The sequence below is a fragment of the Tachysurus vachellii genome, chromosome 9 (assembly GCF_030014155.1).
Source record: "Tachysurus vachellii isolate PV-2020 chromosome 9, HZAU_Pvac_v1, whole genome shotgun sequence".
Taxonomy (NCBI): domain Eukaryota; kingdom Metazoa; phylum Chordata; class Actinopteri; order Siluriformes; family Bagridae; genus Tachysurus; species Tachysurus vachellii.
Window position 1 is genome coordinate 22639684 of NC_083468.1, and position 23490 is coordinate 22663173.

The 23490-nt window shown below is 39.4% G+C and overlaps 1 protein-coding gene across 3 annotated transcripts in view; it reads left to right on the forward strand.

Annotated features, from left to right (window-relative positions):
- Window positions 1–5390: 5390 nt before the first annotated feature.
- ets1 (v-ets avian erythroblastosis virus E26 oncogene homolog 1) overlaps window positions 5391–23490 on the forward strand; it is a 41540-nt gene continuing 23440 nt past the window's right edge. The window contains exons 1-3 of one of the 3 annotated variants that reach the window (XM_060878299.1): window positions 5391–5530; window positions 7754–7849; window positions 11250–11400. In XM_060878299.1, coding sequence (XP_060734282.1) covers window positions 7781–7849; window positions 11250–11400 — 220 coding nt within the window. In that variant the 5' untranslated portion in view covers window positions 5391–5530; window positions 7754–7780. Of the gene's footprint in view, window positions 5531–7753; window positions 7850–11249; window positions 11401–23123; window positions 23417–23490 lie in introns of those variants that run through there. The other 2 variants (XM_060878298.1, XM_060878300.1) reach the window with 2 other exon arrangements.

The following is a 23490-nucleotide window of genomic DNA, read 5'->3' on the forward strand; positions in this document are numbered from 1 at the left end:
GTACAGTAAAAATACACTACTGATACAAATCCAGAAATGATACTGATTTAAAAAAAAAAAAAAAAAAAGGTGAATGAAACATGCTAAAGGGAATAAAGAAAAAAATATCTTTATTACCTCAAGCTCAAAGTAATTGAATGTTTGTTTTGATCCAAGTCTGCTTTCTGTATGAGTGTGGATTGACATCGGAGCTTTACTGTTAGAGTATAATTGTATCATTGGTATCTTGTACAGTGTTACAAGTAATAATCTATCCATCCACCCATACATTCATTTTTTTGGGTTATATACCACAAGGTGGAGAACATTCTGGACGACCCATCGCAGAGCACAAATCTCACACACACTCAAAATTCTGTACACACTATAGACAATTTAGAGATCCCAGTCAGCCTAGATGTCATGAGACTGATTGGTGAGGTTATTTGTGCATTTCTTTGGACTAGGGAATAAACCGGAGTACCACGAGGAAACTTTCTCAGTACAGAGAGAACATGAAAAGTCCACACATGAAGGAAATTAACTTTATGAGCCCTAGAGGTGCGAGGCAACCGTGTTAACCACTAAACCACTGTGCATCCCCTTAATATTCACATCTTTATTCCTAGGTAGAAATTAACTCGTCAGCTTGAATGAATTATAAGTGTTTAGTTGAAAGTGTGATTGACTGTGATTTGTTCAGTTTGGGTCTTGTGTTGTGATTTTGACTTTTTGTCTTTATTAATATATAATTGATGAGAATTTATTTCCTGGATGAACTGTATTTATGTAAAATTCAGAGTGATTTTAATGGCTGTAGTGGATGAAAGTATCAATTAGTATTATGACAAGAATAATTAATAGAGGAATAAATTTCATTATTTCTTTTAGCTAATACGCTGGTATTTTCCATGAAAGTTTTCCCCCATGATATGCACTCTGGCAAAACACTAACCAGAGACAGTCACATGCCAACAGTTTTTTAAATCTAAATTTGAGAGAACGAGAGATAAAAAGGTAGCAGAGTGATAACGGAGGTGAAAGTCATAAGGCGAGGTGATGAGATGTGGATCATGCCGAGCTGAAGTGTATCGAGGTCTTGCCTTTGAAGCAGACAGCCTGCTAATTGGAACAGCATTGTAGGCATCCAAGGAAGATCTGGATCTCATTTATCCTCCCTTTATTCAGTTTGGCTCATCGCATGGCCGTGCCTCCGCCTGTGCCCTTCCAAACCCCCATTCCAAAAAGCAATAACTCATCTACCTCCCCTTTTACCCCTGATCTGTTGACCATCTCCAGGTACCCCCTTTACCCCAGCTCCATTGAAATCCGTCCCATCAAGACAACACAGGTTGACATGGCATCTCTTTACGCCTATCACCTTAGACTTGAAAGAAGCTCCAGATTGACTTCCAAGGAGCCGCATGGCCAGTCTTTGACTGTGCAGTTTGTAATTTAAACAAACGTTTGAGCGAGTCGGTCTGGGGGAGTAATCGCACAGACTCGAGGTGTTGCAGATGAGAGGCGAGCGGTGGCCTGATAAACACACAGTGGCAATGCAGGCTTGTCACAGAGTACAGGGTGTGGGATAGACCAGAGATAAATGCAAAGAAAGATAAACAAAATAATTCTTTGAAAAGCTAAATGCACGTTGTATATTTTTTGTAGATCTAGAATGAAATCAAGAAAATCTTTCCTGAATGAAAAAACCCAGGAGATTTCTGAGTGGAATCGAAACTGAGCAGAAACAATCTTTCAGACTTTTGTCCACCTCAGACTTTCTTAGATTTTTAATAAATAAATAAATAAATAAATAAATAAATAAATAAATAAATAAATAAACAAACAAGTAAGTAAATAAAGAAATAAAGAAATAAAGAAAGAAATAAAACTTTTTTTCAGAACTATCAGAACAACCTTTATTATATGAATATATAATAATATACTATAATAAATACAATACAGTAATGTATTAATACAGCAAAGATGGAAATCCACCTCATTTATTCCATTTCATGATACCTGAGCACATTCACCCTTAAAAAATGTTTGGAATTTTCCGCAAGTAACAAGAAGTCGTGTCATCCTGATTTCCCAAACATAACCGGAAGATTATTATTCCCGAACATTACTTGCATATGCTATTGCATATGAGAGAGAGAGAGAGAGAGAGAGAGAGAGAGAGATGTTGGCAGGAAGGAGTTTAATACATTTACTCATGTTTAATGGTGAAAAATGATCATAAATGTAGGTAAATCTTTTAAGGTTACATAATCAATCATCTGTCTTACATTCAAACACAAGCTCCTGAATTAAACATCCATAGCTACACTGTTGCTAGTCATTAGTTCAGACCAGCGCAGCTGCTCTTTGGACTGACTTTAGAGAAATACTCTGCCTTCCCCCCCCTCACTTGCAGATTTTCACTGATCTTCATTCAGAAACACAACGCTGACCCTTTACTCCAGCAGAACACACTTCCTCCCTCGGACATTATGTCCAAACCGACCACACCTTAAACTCTCCCCACGTTCCTGCTCAACAATACACACGATGGAGCAGCGCAGTGACCCGCTGGACACGCTGGCCTGCAGGAAATCCACTGATTGTGAGCCCCATCATTCAGGATCTCTTTTTCCCTTCCTCTTTATATGGTCACCTTCCTGAAGCTTTTCCACTGGATCAATGAGTTCCGAGCAGCTGTTGCTAAATGCGAGGTCTCATAAATAGCTCATTCAGAAACGCTCCTGTACAAGCTGATTGTCACGTAGCGGCTGGATGATATAGACACACAAGCCAAATTTAATATTTAGAAAACTCAATTATGCAAAGTATACAGATGATATCTAGCAGGTTGTGAGCTTGATTCCCAGGTCTACCAAGCTGCCACTGCTGTATAAAGTGCATAACACAGTTGTATAAAGTGAGAAAAAATGTAAGTTGCTCTGGATAAAGGTGTCTTCCAATTGCCATAAATGTATTAACTCTATGTTAGTAGGTATCAAGGTTAAGAACTGAGAATCCCCAAAACATGTTTAGATTAAAAATACATTAAATATCATGTTTATTCTCCTTTTTATAGATGTTGGATTGCAGCTGTGGGGATCTGTGTTCATTCAGCTACAAGAGCGTTAGCGAGGTCGAGTACTGATGTAGGGTGAAGAGCCTTGGCAATGCAATCAGTCAGTGTTGAAATTCAACCTAATAGTTCCAGTGGGGAGAAATTATAATGCTACAGCATACAAGGTCAGTCTAGACAATCATATGCATATAAGTCTGTCACAAAAGTTTAGAGAAAGTTTAAATGTAGGGGTCATGACCAGGTGTCCGCATTCTTTAGCCCTATAATGTATTTATATGATGGAAATAATCAGAAAAGAAAAAGTGATCTCATGGAATTTTTCTACTTAATATGTATAATTTTAAAATACCCTGTGGTTAAATAATTGCATGTTTTATTTGACAACCCATCAACTAAATGTCTCGCTTGTTTGACTTGTTTCAGGTCAGTTCATACATATTGCACTTATTTTCTTTTCTTTCATAACTTTCTCATGAGTTTCATCTATTTTATTTGTATTTGACTACAAACATTTATCTTATATCGTATAACTATAGAAATAACTATACAGTGTATATAACTATACAGTGTAAATAACTATACACAGTGTATATAACTAACACAGTGTATATAACTATACACAGTGTAAATAACTAACACAGTGTTTATAACTATACAAAGTGTATATAACTATACACAGTGTAAATAACTATACACAGTGTATATAACTATCCAGTGTATATAACTATACACAGTGTAAATAACTAACACAGTGTATATAACTATACACAGTGTATATAACTATACACAGTGTAAATAACTATACACAGTGTATATAACTATACAGTGTAAATAACTATACACAGTGTAAATAATTATACACAGTGTATATAACTATACACAGTGTAAATAACTATACACAGTGTATATAACTATACACAGTGTATATAACTATACAGTGTATATAACTATACACAGTGTATATAGCTATACACAGTGTAAATAACTATACACAGAGTAAATAACTAACACAGTGTATATAACTATACACAGTTTATATAACTATACACAGTGTAAATAACTATACACAGTGTATATAACTATACACAGTGTAAATAACTATACACAGTGTATATAACTATACACAGTGTAAATAACTATACAGTGTATATAACTATACACATTGTAAATAACTATACAGTGTATATAACTATACACAGTGTAAATAACTATACACAGTGTATATAACTATACAGTGTATATAACTATACACAGTGTAAATAACTAACACAGTGTAAATAACTATACACAGTGTATATAACTATACACAGTGTAAATAACTATAAACAGTGTATATAACTATACAGTATATATAACTATACAGTGTATATAACTATACACAGTGTAAATAACTATACAGTGTATATAACTATACACAGTGTAAATAACTATACAGTGTATATAACTATACACATTGTAAATAACTATACAGTGTATATAACTATACACAGTGTAAATAACTATACACAGTGTATATAACTATACAGTGTATATAACTATACACAGTGTAAATAACTAACACAGTGTAAATAACTATACACAGTGTATATAACTATACAGTGTATATAACTATACACAGTGTAAATAACTATACACAGTGTATATAACTATACACAGTGTATATAACTATACACAGTGTAAATAACTATACACAGTGTATATACTGTAACTATACACAGTGTATATAACTATACACAGCGTATATAACTATACACAGTGTAAATAACTATACACAGTGTATATACTGTAACTATACACAGTGTATATAACTATACACAGCGTATATAACTATACACAGTGTAAATAACTATACACAGTGTATATACTGTAACTATACACAGTGTATATAACTATACACAGTGTATATAACTATACACAGTGTAAATAACTATACACAGTGTATATACTGTAACTATACACAGTGTAAATAACTATACACAGTGTAAATAACTATACACAGTGTATATAACTATACAGTGTATATAACTATACACAGTGGCTCAATATGAGGAACAAGAAAGTATATATTCACTCCTGTTATTTATTTTTTTAGATGAATGAACTGCCAAGTATTTTTCGGTCCTCTTTTTTCACCCATCTGTTGCTTGCACTTCCTCCTACTTCACCTAGTTCCAAACCCAAACATACGCACAGTGTCGTGAATGAACGGTTCTCTTGGATCACTAGGTTCTGCCATCACTCACACGGTGTGTGCACGCGCTCGCTCGCTCGCTGCAGGGGCAAAGTGTTGAAGTGAGTGAGTTGTGAGTGGAGCGCGCTAATTGGCCGAGGGCGGGAGCGCGCACGCACTGAGCGCTCTTTATCCTCCTGTTCCCAAAAGACGCGGCGCGCGCTTCAACGCCAGGTACATCGACCCAAACCACTGAGTCGAACGCATCCAGGAGATTTTTTTCCCCATTCACACACACGGTAAGGAACAAGGTTCTTTTATTATTGTTTGATGAAGTGAATCGTGTTTTTTTGTGTTGTTAATCTGGGGCAAAGAGGGTATTTAAAGAGGGACAAGTGGAGCTGGAATCTTAGAGCTTCAGGCAAACTTGTGTCTAAGAAAAACAACGGAATCTCAGCTTAAAAAATGTCAGTATTATGTAACTGATTAGGCCATTTAGTGTCTTTGCTAATTCATGCATTAAAATAGATTTTTACCTGAATGATTATTTTTTATTTTTTTTTTTTATTTTTTATGAATTTCCACATGGACGTATTTTAATATGCGCGTGCGTCAGATTACAGTTGTTGGAATGCTTTACAAAACAGCTGGATAGTTTGTTGATCACTCAACAGAAACATATCATATCTGTTTTCTGAAAGAACATCATTCACTGAGCCTGAGATGTCTGGACAGTCGAACTAGGGCAAACTCTAGATGACCCAAGTGATAAAAGTCACCTCAAAACTTGTCTAGGAGTTACATAGGTAGAATCCTTAAACAGTTCAAGATGTTACACACACACACACACACACACACACACACACACACACACTGCTTCTGCTGCTGCTCTAGGTGATTCCTCAGCTGCTGGTCTGCCCGTTATTGTGTGTGTGTGTGTGTGTGTGTGTGTGTGTGTGTGTGTGTGTGTGTGTGTGCGTGTGTGTCCCAGCCTCCCTCCACAAACAAAATCCTCACAGCTGGGTTCCAGCCCTCTCGGCTAATGCCTCCACCAGTAAACAGTGATAAAGTGATGGCAAGGGATGAGCAAAAGGAGGGAAGAACAGAAAACTAAAGCGACGGCTGGACATACAGGAGGCGCTCCAGTGTGTGTGCTCAGCAATTTCTGATACTGTTTACTGGTTGCTGGTTCATAAGAGCATACTGTGCTGTAATGCACTTAAAATAATTAATACGGAGGGGGACACAAATTATAGTTTTACATTACAGACAAGTATAATTTGTATTGTATGCAGGCTCTATAAAATGTGTGTGTGTGTGTGTGGGGGGGGGGGTGGACATGATGATGCAGCATTGTGTTATCAGATATTATGTACTTTGCTGTCCTGTTGTGTTAATGATGCTACATTGCAACAGATTCTGATATCTAATAGCTTAATCTTTAAGCCATGAGTCCACCTTCACATGTCCAAATTCTTCTTCTTCTTCTTCTTCTTCTTCTTCTTCTTCTTCTTCTTCTTCTTCTTCTTCTTCTTGTTCCGGCTGCTGATACTGAAGTACTGATACTGATACATTAAGTATCAGCTGATATCAACACCCAATCCACCCTTTTTTTTTAACAATACTGAACTTTAAAATGTTTTCCTAAAAAAATTAAGCATTTAAAACCACACAAGCCACAACACCTCATACATGAAGAAATACTAAATAAAAGTCTAAAATGTAAATATAATAAAAGTCAGACCTTTTCCTATCCACATTTTTTCCCTGGCAATCGACCTTATAACATATTCAATTTTAATCTTTCCCTATGTTATACAAATCAAATCAAATTCTTATTCTTATTTTCTTTAATTCTCCGATATCTTTTTTCTCCAATTTGGCCTGATATTAATCCTGGGTATAATAATAATAATTTAGGGGAAAGAATACAAAAACAGCACTACAAATCACAAGAAATAAAAGTCAAAAAATGACAAAAGCCTCAGTATAGAAGCAACACCATTATTTGGTGTTGTGTGATTTTGTGTCTGTTCTTCTTTTAGTAAGCTATTATTTTAGAGCTGTTCTGCATTTGAGTGACAGGTGATTAGAAGCTCAGGTTAGCAGAGCATCTGCTGCAGAATTGTGTCTCGGATAAACAAAGAGCGCTGACTGATTGATGGACATAGACATGTCAACAGACCCAAGCAGAACAGACTAGTGTTGAATCGATCTTTTTTCTTCCTATGAACAAGAACATATGAAACACAGAATTTTTTTTTCTTCAGTATTTGATTACAGCTGAAACATATGTAGTCTTTATTGCACAACCGTCCATAACATGTTTGGAAAATTCTAGGAAAATACCTAACCTATATTGTTTCCGAAACCAATTCAGTGTATCAATATTTAATCTAATCCCATACTGAAGAGGAAGCTGTATATAATATAATTACTGCTTGCGTCAAGGATGTATATCTTAGATGTCAAATCATTTTACTTTTGTTTTAAGAAGGATATGTGCTCTTCCCCCACTCCAGGCCTGCAGTGCTGCTCCACAGACCACCATGAGTTACTATATGGATCCGGTTTCTTCTTACCAGCTTCATCATCCAGCTGACCATCTGGGTGTGATGGTGAGACACGTCATAAATTAAACCTGTTTGGCCTTAGCAGTCTGTCTCATGCACAAGACACATGCATGGCAGTGTGTTATCACACACCTATTTGTATTTTTCATTATCCTGATGAAAGGGTTAGATTAAGATGTTATTACAAATCATCTAAGTTGAAATAAAGGTGAACCCATGTGCAAGATTATTTTTTTTATAATATTCAGCTGAGTATGAAAGGGTGGGCACGGTGGCTTAGTGGTTAGCACGTTCGCCTCACACCTCCAGGGTTGGGGGTTCGAGTCCCACCTCCACCTTGTGTGAATGAGAGTGTGTGTACCCTGTGATGGGTTGGCACTCCGTCCAGGGTGTATCCTGCCTTGATGCCCGATGACGCCTGAGATAGGCACAGGCTCTCCGTGACCCGAGGTAGTTCGGATAAGCGGTAGAAAATGAATGAATGAATGAGTATAAAAGGAAACAATAACAAATAAGTAGTCAAATAACCTTGCTAAATATCTAATATTTTCATTCCTGAGGTGAAATATCACTGATCTGTCTGTTCTGAGGTCCCCATAATTAACCAGACTGCTATACTGTGTGTGTTGGATTGTGAGTTACAGCTTGATCTGAGTGTCGAATGGCAGAGTGGCAGAGTTCAGAGTCGTGACAGTTGCATTCGATAAATTTAAAATCACAGGTGACACGTTATCCTCCTTATAAATAAAACAACTGCTGGAGGAAAAAAACCCTTTAATCCTCAGCAAATATTCAAAGAGAGGTGAAAAAGAAAAACACATTCACTTCTGCAAAAAAAAAAAAAAGAAAAAAAAAAGCCTGTCTGTTGTCACACAGGGTCAGCAGGGTTAAGGCAGTTCACGGATCCCACGCTTGCGCTCTGAGAAGCATGAACAGCTGAATGGAAGTTGCGTGATCAAAATGCTGCAGGAACATTTGACCATCAGTATGCGCAGCCTCGACTCGAAGAATCGCTCGATTCGGAGCCCGAACGGGTCACATGCTAATCTGCGGCCGACCCGGTCCGCGCATACGAAGCCCAAGCGCTCAGCTAATGTGCCCAGACGCTGTGCGTGTCTTTTGAAATTGAGATGAGAGTTTGCAGGTCTCATGGTATGGTCAGAGGCTACGCTGAGTGTGCCCTCCGTCAGATTCATGAATTTACATGGATTAAAGAAGAAAAGGGATGCTTTCACAGCTCTCTGTGCTCACTTTATGAGAGAAAAGACTCAAGCACAAGAGAGAGAGGGAGAGTTTTCTTCCGTCCAAAAGAATGACTGAATAACAAACTGCATACAGGCCTAAAGCTTCTACCAATAACACATTTTTATTAAAAGACAGCTTTATATGATGAGAGCCATTTTATTCTTAGAAATATGGAAGGAAGCTTTAAATAAGCCTGAGTTCTATTATTCACATTAGCGAACTAACAAGAGAAGCAGATAGCATGATATGAGGATTCGACGGCTGACAATTTTTAGTGCACTACCTCCTCTTTAGACTATCAGCTCATCAGGACTACTGATTTCACTACTCACTTATCAACATCCTGTCGCCATACTTTAGAGAACATGGGGAGAGACAGCAATGCTCTTTCTGACTCCAGCATGCCCTCTTCTAACCAATAAATCTTCCCCAAACCTCCCCCCATGCACCCTTCCTTTCCACCCACATCTCCTTCCATCCATTTGTCTCCTCTCTGTATGGCTTCAGAGTCTCAGACAGTCTCGTCCTGCTGTCGATCCTGCCAGTACCACAGACTTGTAAAGCTACTACCAGGGCTTAGGCTGATAACAGAGGCTCTGCTTTTGCAGCAGGCTTTATCAGATGGACAGTCGTTCAGTCGTCTGAGCTTCACTCCTCTCTGGAGTCAGGTCTCAGTTCGCTTATCATACTGGATCCTGTCACTGAGACGGCTTGTCGGAGTTTTGACAAGAAGAACTGACACCGTATGAGAACGATAGCGGCTCCTGAATTAAGACGGACTTTTCACTGAAACTTTTTTGGGAGTTCCTCATACAGAGCACGTTCCCCTGATGACGACGAGGCACAGATCTCGCAGAGGAGATTTAGATTTGGACTGATCTTACAGAGATCGTGAAGCAAAGAGCTCTAAGCAGGAGGAAGGAAGAAAGCTTTTAAAACATTTATAATAGCGAGAAAGCTTTGCATCACTTAAAGCACATCATCATCATCATCATCATCATCATCATTATATACACTTACAGATGGCTACTCTGGATAGTTACTAAAATGTAATATAGCTTACTCATAGCTTACTGAAAGGATTGTTCCTGAAACACAGGCGTGAGTACAGAGATGTTTAAGAGGTCCCTCAGAAGTACACGATTGGTTCTATTGGTGAAGTATTTCCATGTGAATTGAATGGAAAAGGCTTATTTATGTAAAATAATCCATACTGAACATCCCATACATAATCGAAATCAGGTCTCCTTTCTCCAAACCAGAAGAACATTGCTTCTCAGAAAAATGCAATCCTTACACAGACAAAAAAAACCAACAACAAACAAACCAACAACACAAGTCTAGGCTTCACCAAGATAAAATTAACTGCATATGAGCTTCTAGTCAACGCTTCTTCTATTCAAAGCTCATGATTCTTTCATGCCCTACATCCTTTCCCTTTCAGGCAGTTTGCTTTCATGCAAGGTCTCCCATAAAACTCCCAAATGATTTGTCTGAACCGTAAATATTGGCACCTCTTGTGCAATTCCTTACAGTTTCACCTTTTGAATGTTCTACAAAATCAAACAAACACAAATGAAACAATGCATGTTTGTGCAACATATATATATATACAGGTATATGTTACCATGTGTCCATGATAACGTTTTAAATGGTGGGAATTTCCCAGACAGCAGAGTTTAGATTTGCTATCTGATGTCTTCTGACAATCTTGATTATCTGTGCTGAATTTTTATACAACCAGTGGAGTCAGCAGAGAGCTAAAGCCTCATTTCTCTCTCTCTCTCTCTCTCTCTCTCTCTCTCTCTCTTGCTCACACACACACACACACTCTGTCTCTAACTTCCCCTTTTGCTGACTGACGTCAGTACCCCACTGAGATCAAAGACACGTATATGCTGCTTAAACGCAGGAGTTCAACAGAATTTCGAGCTCTTTTTCAGAACACACAGGGGATTTCATAAGTCAAAACTACAGAGTCTTTTTTTTTTCTTTACAAGTTGCCAGTGCTGCATGTTTGTGAATGAGATTCCCATAACAGCAAAGAAAAACAATGACACATTCAGGTCTTTACCTCTCCGTCAGTCATTCAACTTCATCAGAATTTTCACAACGTTGTTTGTTGTAGTGAAATAAAAGCTTGGCCATCATCAGTGGTTTGTGTGATATTTAATGAGTTTGTCTGTCTGCGCTCTTGCAGAGACAGACTGGCGGGATGGCGGTGTCTATGGTAACGCCGAGTCAACTCCCTGGGGTGTGCCACCCCCAGCATGCACCTCCTGCCAGGGTTGCATATGCCCATGACATCACGCTGCAGGAAGTACCCAATGGCCCAGATTTCTGCCCCAATGGTAAGCTGTTTCAGGATGGACACTTGACTGGTAGCTGTAACTATTTTTATTCAGTTTTTTATCAGCACTATCTAATTCACAGAGTTACTCAATTTCCTTTTTTTTTTTAATCTTCATATATTAATTCCTAGCTTTAACATTTAAAGTGTTTTATATGAAAAAAGTCTTTTTGAACTGCTGCATATCTGAAGCATTGGCTATGAGATCATTCAAGTCATTCTAAAGCATAGAGCAGCAGATTGTTCATTGCAAACAGAGGCTGTTGTATGAGTGCATGAAACGAGTGCACACACACACACACACACACACACACACACACACACACACACACACACACACACACACACACATGCATGTCTCTTGAGTATGAAACAAGAAAGCATCTGGAAAAGGCATCGCTTTGGGGTCAATGTTCATGTCGTCCCCCAGAGAACAGTGCTCTCTCTGCCACAATTGTGTGTGTGTGTGTGTGTGTGTGTGTGTGTTTCTAAAAAAGAATGTATGGTGTAAGATGAAGGGGAGGGTGTCCACATGCCCAGCATTTTTTTCGGTTATGGCTTTTTTTCGACTGTCGTTTATTTAAAACGGGAACATTCCTCCCAGTGCATTGCCTCTGTTTGACATCACCCTCTTTGCTTTTCACATTGATATATGACAGGGACAATGATTCATGCCATGTTAGCATGTGTGTGTGTGTGTGTGTGTGTGTTTGCGGGGGTTGCGTTTCGGGCATCTCCTCAGTCACCTCCCGGGCGGGATGCAAGGGCACGAGGGTGCAACAGCGGCCGTCCTTTTCCCAAGCCTCGGGCCTCTGGGGGACCGTGAAGGGATGATGGGATTTGCTGATGTTTGTTGGCGACACACACACTCTCACACACTCACTCAAAGCCTGCAGTACTTTCAGTGTATGATCACTGTATCACTTCAGTTATGAAAAAAAAAACCTTTCTCTCTAGTGCAACGCATGAGAGAACCCAATGTTCCCTGAAGTGTTCAGTTTAATAAAGTGTCAGATTTCACAACACACCAAAACAAATCCAAAGTTTTCCAACAATACCGAACATACGTGATGTCTTTTTAATTATATATTTGTTTATTATCAATTATATCTAAAGCAACAGCATCAGATTATTTATAGATTGACGAATATTTCTCAGAAAAGCTTTTAAAAAACCAGCTACTCAGTACTGCTACTGGATCTTAATCTAAAACCCTTCCTGCTTCACACATGGGAATCAGTCCCAGGAAAATACTGGTTATGAGACAGAAATATACCTTGCACTTGACGACAGTTCATCACTGGGTTTCATGCACAGAAACTTTAGGATCACCAATCTGCCTTTCAGAAATTTTGGGTGCTTAGAAGAAACCAGAGAACTTGCTAGGAGAACACGGTTAAACGCCACACAAACAGTTGACAACCTGAGCTCAGGATCGAACCAGGGACTTTTTGGATCGAACTGAGATCTAATCTCGTGTTAAAATCTTTAAAGCATGCAGAACTCCTACAGTACACGTTGTCAAACTGCCATACCTAGCGACACTTTTCATTTACATGCTAGTTGTTCAGTTGAGTCTGACGCAGCGCTGCTTAGTAAAGCCAAAATCGAGAAATGAATGGATGTAAGACACTATGTAAGACAAGTAACCTCAAAACAGGTTCACGTGCTTTCAGCCAGACCACCAAAACCAGAAACCGTTGGCTCACTGCAGGAGCTGTTATTCAAACTGAAACAGCCTGACCCTGGCTGTTACAGAGCAACCACGAGCAGGACCAGTTGCACTCACTGACTCCCAGAGACCTCAATAACCACTGGTAAGCCAGAGTTAAATTATAACCTCTGAGCTAATAATTCAAATATAATTATAAAGATTAAGGAAATTGATGCAGAAGTGCACTTGCACAGGGCTTAATAGCTAATGAATCAATAGCTGTTACTCATATATATATATATATATATATATATATATATATATATATATATATATATATATATATATAAAGTGTATTTCTATTACAAATCATATTATCAATTTCAATCAATATTATTATATTATTGATTGATTGAAACCACGTGTGAAACATTTACATGGGTTTCAGAAATAGTATTTTGTACATTCCCACTTTCACTGGACTGAAGCTGCTATGGACTCTACAAGTTTATATAAAACCTAAAGTTCTGTTTTAGATCAAATCCACCGGAGCGTCGTCTTAACACACGACACTTCAGTGGAAGGGATGAGAGTCAAGGATAATCTGACCTTTTTTTTCCGAACGACAACGGCCACTATCACAAAAAAGTGTCCTGGAAAGTACAGAATATAGATGATTGCTTATTTACTATATATTACATTGTCCTCTGTTTATTTTACATTTTTTAAAAGTTCCATTTTGGAAATGAAACAAAACCCCAACCTTTCAATACCCTCTCAGATCTTTGTATACTTTAATTTGTTTTCCAGTAGAAGGTTTTTTTTTTTCCTTATGAGAAAACAGGTTCTCCACCTGCTTCTTGCTTCTCTTGACCTCCTTCATCAGAGCCTTTGAACAAGTCCAGCTTAGATCATTCCTTCCTTTGAAAAGGTTCGCATGTAAGAAGTTCATATTTCTGTAATTAATCCTTGCCATATTTCTGAGAGAAACGTGAAAGGCAAATATTTTTCCGCTCGCAAAAAGTGAATCATTAGAGCGGGCAGTCCAGTTGGAAATCGCTATAACGGTACTGGAAACACGGTCGGTCGGTCGGCCGGTCGGCTTCCCTTCGTTTTCCAGGTGTGCTGTGAAACGTACACCGTTGGTGTGTATGAGTGCATGCTGTGAGCTGATGGCTGCCTGCTGGTGCTGCAGGTGTGTGCAGTTAAACCAGATCATGGACTATAAACTGCTCTCCTGTGACACGTGTGAGCTATATGGGAAATATGAAACGTTCCACTTTGTTCTGAATTGTGTCATATGTTTTATCCTGTTTGTACAGTACGTGTGTGTTTTATCACACGTAGATAAGGGTTACAGAAGGAGTATGATTCATCTAGAGTGCAGTACGGAGCTTTGGAGTGTCTTTAGATGTCTCCTTTCTGTCTACGCCATATGTAAAGGATGTGCTGGGGTGGAAACATACATTACTTGTCACACACATTACTTCCTGACATGCTCCATGCCACGGTCATGTTTACACCAAACCTCCTGTCCATTTCTCTTACACGCTAAACACACGCTCACGTACTATCTCAGAAATAGCACTGCACAGGCTCACAAGTTTACAGATGTACACCATCTTCACTGGTTTTATCACCTCGGGTGCATCTGCAGGCTCGAGCGCTGTTCAGAAGTTATGCGGTGTTGAGTTGGACAAAAAAAAAAACAGAGGCATGTCTTAATTATGTGTGATTCTGTCCAGTTTGAGAAAGCAGTATGAAGTAAGACCAGTGCAACAGTTTGATATACTGTAGCTACAATAGATCAAGCTGAGGAATTGAGGGTTAAGGGCCTTGCTCAGGGGCCCAGAAGTGTAGAAAGTGTTAGCTCAGTGGTTAAGGTGTTCAAATACTTATCGGAAGGTTATTGGTTTAAATCCCAGGTCCACCAAGTTGCCACAGCAGGGCCCCTGAGCAAGGCCCTTAACCCTCAATTGCTCAGGTATATAAAACTGAAATCACTCCGGATAAGAGTGTCTGCTAAATGCTGTAAATGTAAATGTACAGTAAGTGGCAGCTTGGTGGTCTTGGGATCCAGCTCACAACCTTCTGACCAGTATTCCAACACCTAATATCCATTGCACTACAACATCCCTACGTATCCATTCAGTACTTCGGTGATTGATGTGATAATTACAATCAGGACTATTCAGTATATATCTGGCAACCTCAGAAGGCTGGTTGAAAATCCGAATGGGCCGCACAGAAAATCCATTTAAGCACTTACAATAAACCGACTCTGAATATAGAGAATTTCCCACATAAATAGTCATGTGAGTTTTGAACTTTTGCAGATTGCTGACTATGAATATAACCCGAAAATTGTAAAGGTGCTCATTAATATTAATCAGTTCTACTGTTCATGCTATAGAGATGCCCATGGGGGTGTGTTAGATGCTGTAATTATATAGTACAGAAGAGTTTCAACCATTGACTCACATCATCATCATCATCATCATCATCATCATCATCATGATCATCACAGCTGGAGTCTTTTTTCAGTAAGTGTACTTTTATTTGATTTAGGATTTCAGCTACTAATGCATTCTCTCTCTCTCTCTCTCTCTCTCTCTCACACACACACACACACACACACACACACACACACACACACACAGACACATACCTTAGCTATTCAAGTGAATCTTTTACATGTGTGTCTGTACTTGGAAACTTGTGAATCTGGGAATCCTACAGTCTGTACATGTGCTCCTGTGTCTGTGTTAATCTCAGTGTTAATGAGCGCACTACTATTATAAACACTTTCACACTTTCATCAATTAAAGTGACACATGTTGGGTTCGCTTTTTCTACAAGAGCTCAGTGTGAAAACATCATCCTGGCTACACACACCAGCAGCAGATGCGTATACTTTTGGAAGCACTAACATCCACTGGGCCGAGGCCTGAGCTCAGCAGCTGTGTTTGGGCACCCTGGGACCAGTCGCCTGGGTTTCCCGAGATGTGATTTGACAGCTGGACAGTACAGGAGAAGACAAATTGCACATTACGTGGCTGATAGGGAAGAGTGTGCTTGTGTGTTTCTATAAGTGCATGCGTGGGTGCGTGTGTTTGGAGGAGTGGGATGTAGGTTTCTCTGACAAGGGGCACGTCCTCGTGAGTGAAGGCCCTTTTTTTGGGCTTAAAGTAAACAGGCGGCCGGCGGGGGTCTGGGGGTTATGGGAAAAGAGGAAACAGTGATGCTAATCAGCCCTGCACACACTTCCCTCCACTATAAACCTAAAAAACAAGCGAGAGAGAGAGAGAGAGAGAGAGAGAGAGAGAGAGATGAGAACAAATAGGTAAACAAAACAGAAGACAGAATTTCTAACCAGTATTCTAATACTACTACTAATTATTATTATTATTATTATTATTATTATTATTATTATTATTATTATTATTATTATTATTATAGTGGGAGCACACTGAGAACTTCTCTCTCTTTCTCTCTTTCTCTGTTTCTCTCTCTCTCTTTCTCTGTCTCTCTCTCTCTCTTTCTCTGTTTCTCTCTCTCTTTCTCTGTCTCTCTCTCTCTTCAATATTTTATGCATAAATATGAAACCTTTGCTTACGCTGTTATTTGTGAGATGCAAAATGACTCTAGCCAATAAACTAGAATAAACATACGGAGTAGGACACCATGAACTGCAAAAAAATTGGAAAAAAATTCAAATATAGAAAAATGCATCAAATATCTCAGTGTATAATTATTAGCAAAGATCTATAAGCTAGTTTGTAGACATTTACCAAATTCCTAGGATTTCTTGTTAAGCCTTTATTTGTAAAAGTAAGCACACCTGTCAATATTAATATAAAATTATCATCTCATAGTAACAAATATTAGATGTAGATGTAGGGTGTGGAAATCTTTCATCTCTGGTAGAGCAGTGTTATTCTAAGGCCATTTCACCATCCGGATCCTTCTGTCAGGTCTCAATGCCAAATCAATACCCATTCACAGGGAATTCACATCATCATGACTGTCATGTCGGGTTACTGAAGGTTAAGTACAAGAGCACAACAAATTGCCTTCGACAAGACTTTCAGCTTCAGGCAGAAGAGTCCGTGCATTGCTAATTCAGTGTAACTATGCTTATTCAAAGCAGCATATACTGGATCTTGCATAAAGAACAGTATATCAGGGCTGTCAAGTGTCACGCATTGAGAGTGACAGTCGCTCATTTTGGTCTTTTGTCACACTCTCCCACCACATTGTATTTCTCACGCAGAAAAACTTTTTGACTATTTATCATATATTTAATATGCTGCAGCGCCCAAAACGTATCAGTCCGCACCGCTGTCTCTATGGAACCGGGCAGGAATCAAGCGCGTCTCCCCTGGAGTTCTTAGTCAAGCATGACACTTATCAGCCAATCAAAAAAAGAGGCTACACAATAGCCAATCAGAAAATAGCACTATTGTAACTGGGTAAGATTTAACACAACAACAAATGAAAAAAAAAAAACATATTCATTAGAGACTGTATTTTCGATGGCCGGTTTGGGGTTGGAGATGTCACGCTTGCCTGTCTTCAAAACTTGAGAGCCCTGGTATAGTATGATAGGCTGAATGATGCTTAATGCTGGTGAGTATACGAGCTTTGCTTAAGCTACGTGTAGCTAGCCGCTACGTCCAGCTGAACAGTCTTAAAATTAATGTGCCGAGAACAAAGCTGTCATTTCTGGGTGCTAAAAGATACACATTCAGATGGAGAAGGAGTCTAAAATGACCAAATACAAGGATAATTATTGACAAACTGCCTATTGTTGTCTCTTTAGAAAAAAAAGAACTGGCTAATGATACACATTCCACAAGGACTACACAGTAAATAAACATGGTGTGTGGAGGCTTAGTGTTTTAAGGTGTTGGGCTACTGATTGGAAGCTTGTGAGTTTGAATCCCAGGTCCACCAAGCTGCCAATGCTGGGCCCCTGAGCAAGGCCCGTAACCCTTTTGCTTTAAATGTGATTAAAGGTGAATTGCCCTGGATAAGGGCATACATGTCATACACTTTCTCATAGTCTTACTTTCAATGTGTTTTCTGTTGATAACATATCATTTTTGCAATGTGGCCAAATATCTAATGATGAAATTTTACCTTCCTCTTCGAATCTATTTCATCACTCGAAATCTTGCAGTGTGTTGATTAATGGTGAAACACATTGCACTTCATTATATACGTGGAAGGGGAAACTAATCTAACACAGAATTAGAATTAATCACAGGAATGACTCATATGTTGGCACAGCACAGGGAGGAAGAGCGATATAAGATTATCTCAGATATTCTCAGATCTCATGGGAGGTGTCCTGTGTCAGTTTAGTGTGTGTGTGTGTGTGTGTGTGTGTGTTTGTGTGTGTATGCATTCCTGCATTCTATGAAAAATTCATAATGATCCCGGCCTTCTGACCTGACAGATCAATGGCCTGAAGATCAGCAGTGTCAAGGACAGGGTGAACTATTAAAGAAAGCAATTGGTCCATCTGTGTGTTTTGTGTGCGCTAAAAAGAAAGGTCTGTGAGGTAGGACTGAGTACTGTGCAGTAGGTAAGATAACAGTTAGAAAGAAACACAGAGGTATGCATATCTGGTGCCCACTGTAGCTGGAGAGTAGGGGGAGAAAAATGGGGGAGGGGAAGAAGTTGAGGAGGAGGAGGAGGAGGAGGAGGAGGAGGAGGGGTGTAATTTAATTAGTTCCACAATGGGGTGAATGGGCAGACACATGGCTGAGCTAATGGAGGAGTGAGATGTGCTTTTTAGCAGTGCTAATTGTTCTGAAAGAGCTGGGCCTTTCTTCAGACAGCCTGTTCCTCTGTGATGAAACCAGCAGGAGGGGGGATCTGTTCAAGAATTACCCCTGCCTCCCTCCACATATGCCCCTTAAAAGCTCTCCACCAGCCTTAGGGGTCTTCTGTCCGATGTGAGCAGGAATGCTGAGGCTGGTGGTTTCTTTAAAATGGAAAACATGGTTTCAGGCTAGAAGAATGAATACAACTGTAATTCCCATGGGGCCATGACGTATAGGAACATGTAGAACAGCTACACGTAGTTATTACTGAAGCTGGTTTATTAGTTATTATAACTAACTGACTGCTCAGTTTATATATTAAACAGGGGACAATCAGGCCAGATAGACTAATATGCTTCTTACAGGAAGTTGTACATTTGATAACCTAAACCAATTGCGATCTTGGGACCCCTAGGGGTTTGGAAAGGTTACATCGGAACCCATCATTATCAATTTGAATTTATTACTGAGTTCTTACAATAGCTTGTTAGCCTCTTTTCAATTGAATGGATTTAATCCAAACCTCAATAATACATGAATAATATCAACTTGGAACTCAAGGTCTGTTGATGGAAAGAAAGAAATATCAGTCAGGCTACAACATGTTTTTCGTCTGAGGAAAATATCCCGTTAATATTGAATCTAACTCTAATTTAATTTTGAAATTTGGTGGTCCATATTTATGTAACGTGTGTAATGTTTGAATGCATGGACTATATGAATTCATTTCTTTAGAGTAACCATGAATATTTCCCACATTCCCATATTTTGCCATACTTTTACACACCAAACATTACTGACGGATTTTTCATATCATTGTTTTTAAGTGCATGCATTCCTACATGATACTGTATGAAACATCCTTAATGAATAAACCAGCTGTAAAAGTGTTTGCATCCTAGATTGGGTAATTAATCATCTACAGTATAATATGTTCACGTATGCTGAGCTACTCACTTGTTCCTGTGTTACACAATGACATTTCACTTCTGAATTTCATTACTCAGAAACCATGACAACAGCACTCTTAGTATGAAAAAGGTAGACTTCAAAGCCTCATAGTTATATGTGTCTGGACTATGTGCCTCAGCTGCTTCTGAATTTAGCCCAGATTACAGGCACTCTGATTAGCATGTGCTAAAGGGGCTAGCGCGTGGCACTTCCTCTCTGTTCAACTAATTCCCACACAACTAAGGGCTGCTCGGAGGCAGAGCACATGCTTTCCGTAACATCAAGCTCTTTTTTCCGCGGCCGTATCGAAGCAACAGCTTTGTTTTGGGGAGTCAACAAGCTCTGGAGTTATAGTCGCAGTCCAGCTTGGGAAGGAAGAATGAATTTTTGGATATCGTGAATTAAACTCAGCATTCCCTCATGCATGTGGCAAGTGTATTAGTGAGATCAGGAACTCTCTTGCACAACAATGATGGGATTTCCCAGATCCTTCCATGGTTGGGATTCTCCAAAGGCCAAAATAATCATGAATATGATTGTGTAATTATGGCGATGACAGTTGTACTGATGATGACTGATGACAAAAATGGACCAGTAACGGTTCTTCTCTTTTACTCATCTTTCTGGCATGAACACATTTTTTATTTATTTTTTTTAAATCTTATCCCACTTTACAACTTTTCAGAGTGTAGGTGACACCACATTTGAGCATAAGTGGCCCTCTCTCATTAGTTCTAACTCAGTTAAATCTATGGACACAGCTATAGAATCTAGCAGGTTTTTTTTTCAGCATTGACGTGCAATTGCTCAGTAAGCACTCCCATTATAGGATCAAAGCAACATGAAGAAATGACAGACTTCGCGTAGACACCCTCCCTACCCCCATCTCTACATTTTCCTATAAAGAGAAAAATGCCACTCAGCAAGCCCTCTCTATGATATTAGTCAGCAACCCCATTAGTCTTAATGGCTGCCCCTGGGCATTGAGAAGCCTGGCCTGTGCTTTTAAGGACTATACAAGGCGCTCATTAAGGCTAAAACAAAGAGGGCTAGTGAGACAAGGAAGGAGGGGATGACTGAATGTGGGAGTGACTGAACAGCGTAAGGGGAGTGAGAGATCTCCTCCTACTTTTATTATCCTCTGTAATCCCTCAGGTCTGCCAGGATCTTGTGAGGCTTTGGCCACAGAAGCCCTCAAGAAGATCCAAAAGTTTCCACCACCTCTCATATCTGTCAGCTGAAACACTATCCAGACAGGCTAATGGCTAGTGTGCAAGGTATCGCTGTTTAAAAATCTATAACTGATCAATAACTCCGGCTCCCAGCTCTCTCAAATCCATTTGGAGGCAGGTGGTATGGCCAAACCTGCTGCTCAAAAAGACCAGCTAGTATTGACTGGGCAAACAGGGTTATTCTGAATACGCAAGCCCAGACAGACCAAGTGCTATATCTCGACACGTTCCCTTTTCTAAAAAAGCCCTTTGATTAAAATGAAAGAAAAGACTGCTTTGTCCTGGTTCATTTTTGAGAACATTTATTCCAAAATGGGTGAATGCTTTTGACAAGCTCTCTCACAGTTGTCAAGGCCATCGGGTTCCACTTGGGGAAACAAGCTGATCAGCACATGACAATTGTAATGGCAATCTGTTGCCATGACAGCTAATTAAGTTAATGCAAGCAGAGATTCTCTTTCTCTCTCTCTCTCTCTCTCTCTCTCTCTCTCTCTCTCTCTCTCTCTCTCTCTGCTCACTGTCTTTCTGACTCTCAATTTCTCTCGGTTTCAAAAAAAGCCAATGAACACTCATGTTTCATCTTGCTTGTTGTGGTCATATCCACAATCGGAAATTCAGTCAAGCTGAAGCTGCCTGCATATTCTATTGTAGATAATCTGAACAAAGCAGGCAGGTTTGTATATACACTTCAGTACCCTGTAGAATCAGTGTTTGTACTTAGCCACTACAGTCTCTGGCCACTTAACATCCACACAGTAAGAGTCAGTCATTGCAGGCACTGTGTACAGGGATATGGATGTGGTGAGAGAATCCTCGGTAAAATGCTCCATTTGGGTTTTTATTGATCCACTCAAGGTGGGCAGGAAACACTCTGAGGTGTTTATAGGATTTGGCCAGTCTTACAAGGGCACTCGTTCCCATCACACACTAACACACACTCACTGAGACCTGGCTGGTTGAACATGATTTACTGATTCATTTCAGACATGCTTCTGCCCTTCAATCTGCTGTATATTTAGTTCAGCGTGAAAGGCAAAGTCAAGACCTGGCATGGTTTACTTGTTCTTTCTTTCATAGATTGTAATATAAGGCCAGAAGATAAGGAAGAGACAGAAGATAAACAATGCCCTTTGTGTGTCTTGTCACTGGGTAGCACTAGGACCTTTCTCCGTGAAATCGACCTGTTCACCAAGTTCATTTTGAACCTCAGTTTGGACTGTCTGACGTCGCTAGATCATCTCATTAGAAGATAATTAAATCGTTTGGATTATGGCATAGTAGACATTGGTAGGAAGATTGTTTACTACTAGGATTTTTTTAAAGTTTCAGTTTAGGTCGGCCAAGTTGGTCGAAGCGGTAGACCGTCTTTGCCGTATGTTTGGAATTTTGTAATTATCTAAAGGTTGTGTTATATTCTCAGATATCTTGTTAACAGAGGAAATCCAAAAACCTCCATTAGGTTTTACATCCTCATCAGGGATATAAAAACAACAAGTAATAACATTGACGTTAAGAATGATATCACAAATTGAGCAACGGATTGCATAACACTTTTTTGTTGTCTTGAGAGATTGCTCAACGTTACTGACGGTGAGTTTGTACAAGTTGTGACTTCTGTTTCTTGTGAAATCTGCCAGCATCTGAAGGAACGTGAAATAACGGAGCAGGATGAAACCTACTTCACATTACATTTACATTTCCAGCATTTGGCAGACGCCTTTATCCAGGGCGACTTACACTATCTCATTTTATACAACTGAGGGTTAAGGGCCTTGCACAGGGGCACAACAGTGGCAGCCTGGTGGATGTGGGATTCGAACCCACAACCTTACGTTTGGTAGCCCGACACCACTAGGCTACCACATGCCCACTTCTCTGTACTATTCAATTCAATAATCAGAGGGGAAAGAAAAAAAAAAACTAAAAACGACTAGAACTAAATGCTAGAAAAAGAGATGTAATGAAATTCTCATATAAAGGTATGAAGAGTGTGAAGGGAAGAGTGAATCAGCTATGACGCCGCCCATTCACACAGTGACGCCCAGAGAGAGAGAGAGAGAGAGAGAGAGAGAAGAAGGAGAGAGAGGATAGAGAGAGTGAGTGAGTGAGTGAGTGAGGAAGGGAGAGAAAGAGAAGTTCGCGCTCGAGACATAGGATATAGTTGGGATAAAAAATAGAGAGCGAGAAAATCCAAATAAAAGAGAAGGTTGTTGTTTTTTTTTACCCCAGTAACAGAAAATAACGGGATTTAAACGTGAGCTGTAAGCGCACGCGCTGAACGCGAGACCATGACGGCTGCCGTGGAAATGACGCCAACGTTAACTATAATAAAATCCGAAAAAACAGACGGTGAGTAAACGATTCCTTTTATTATCCAGTTCTCTGTTTTGGGTAAACTTTCTTTTGTTGTTTTTTTTTTTTTT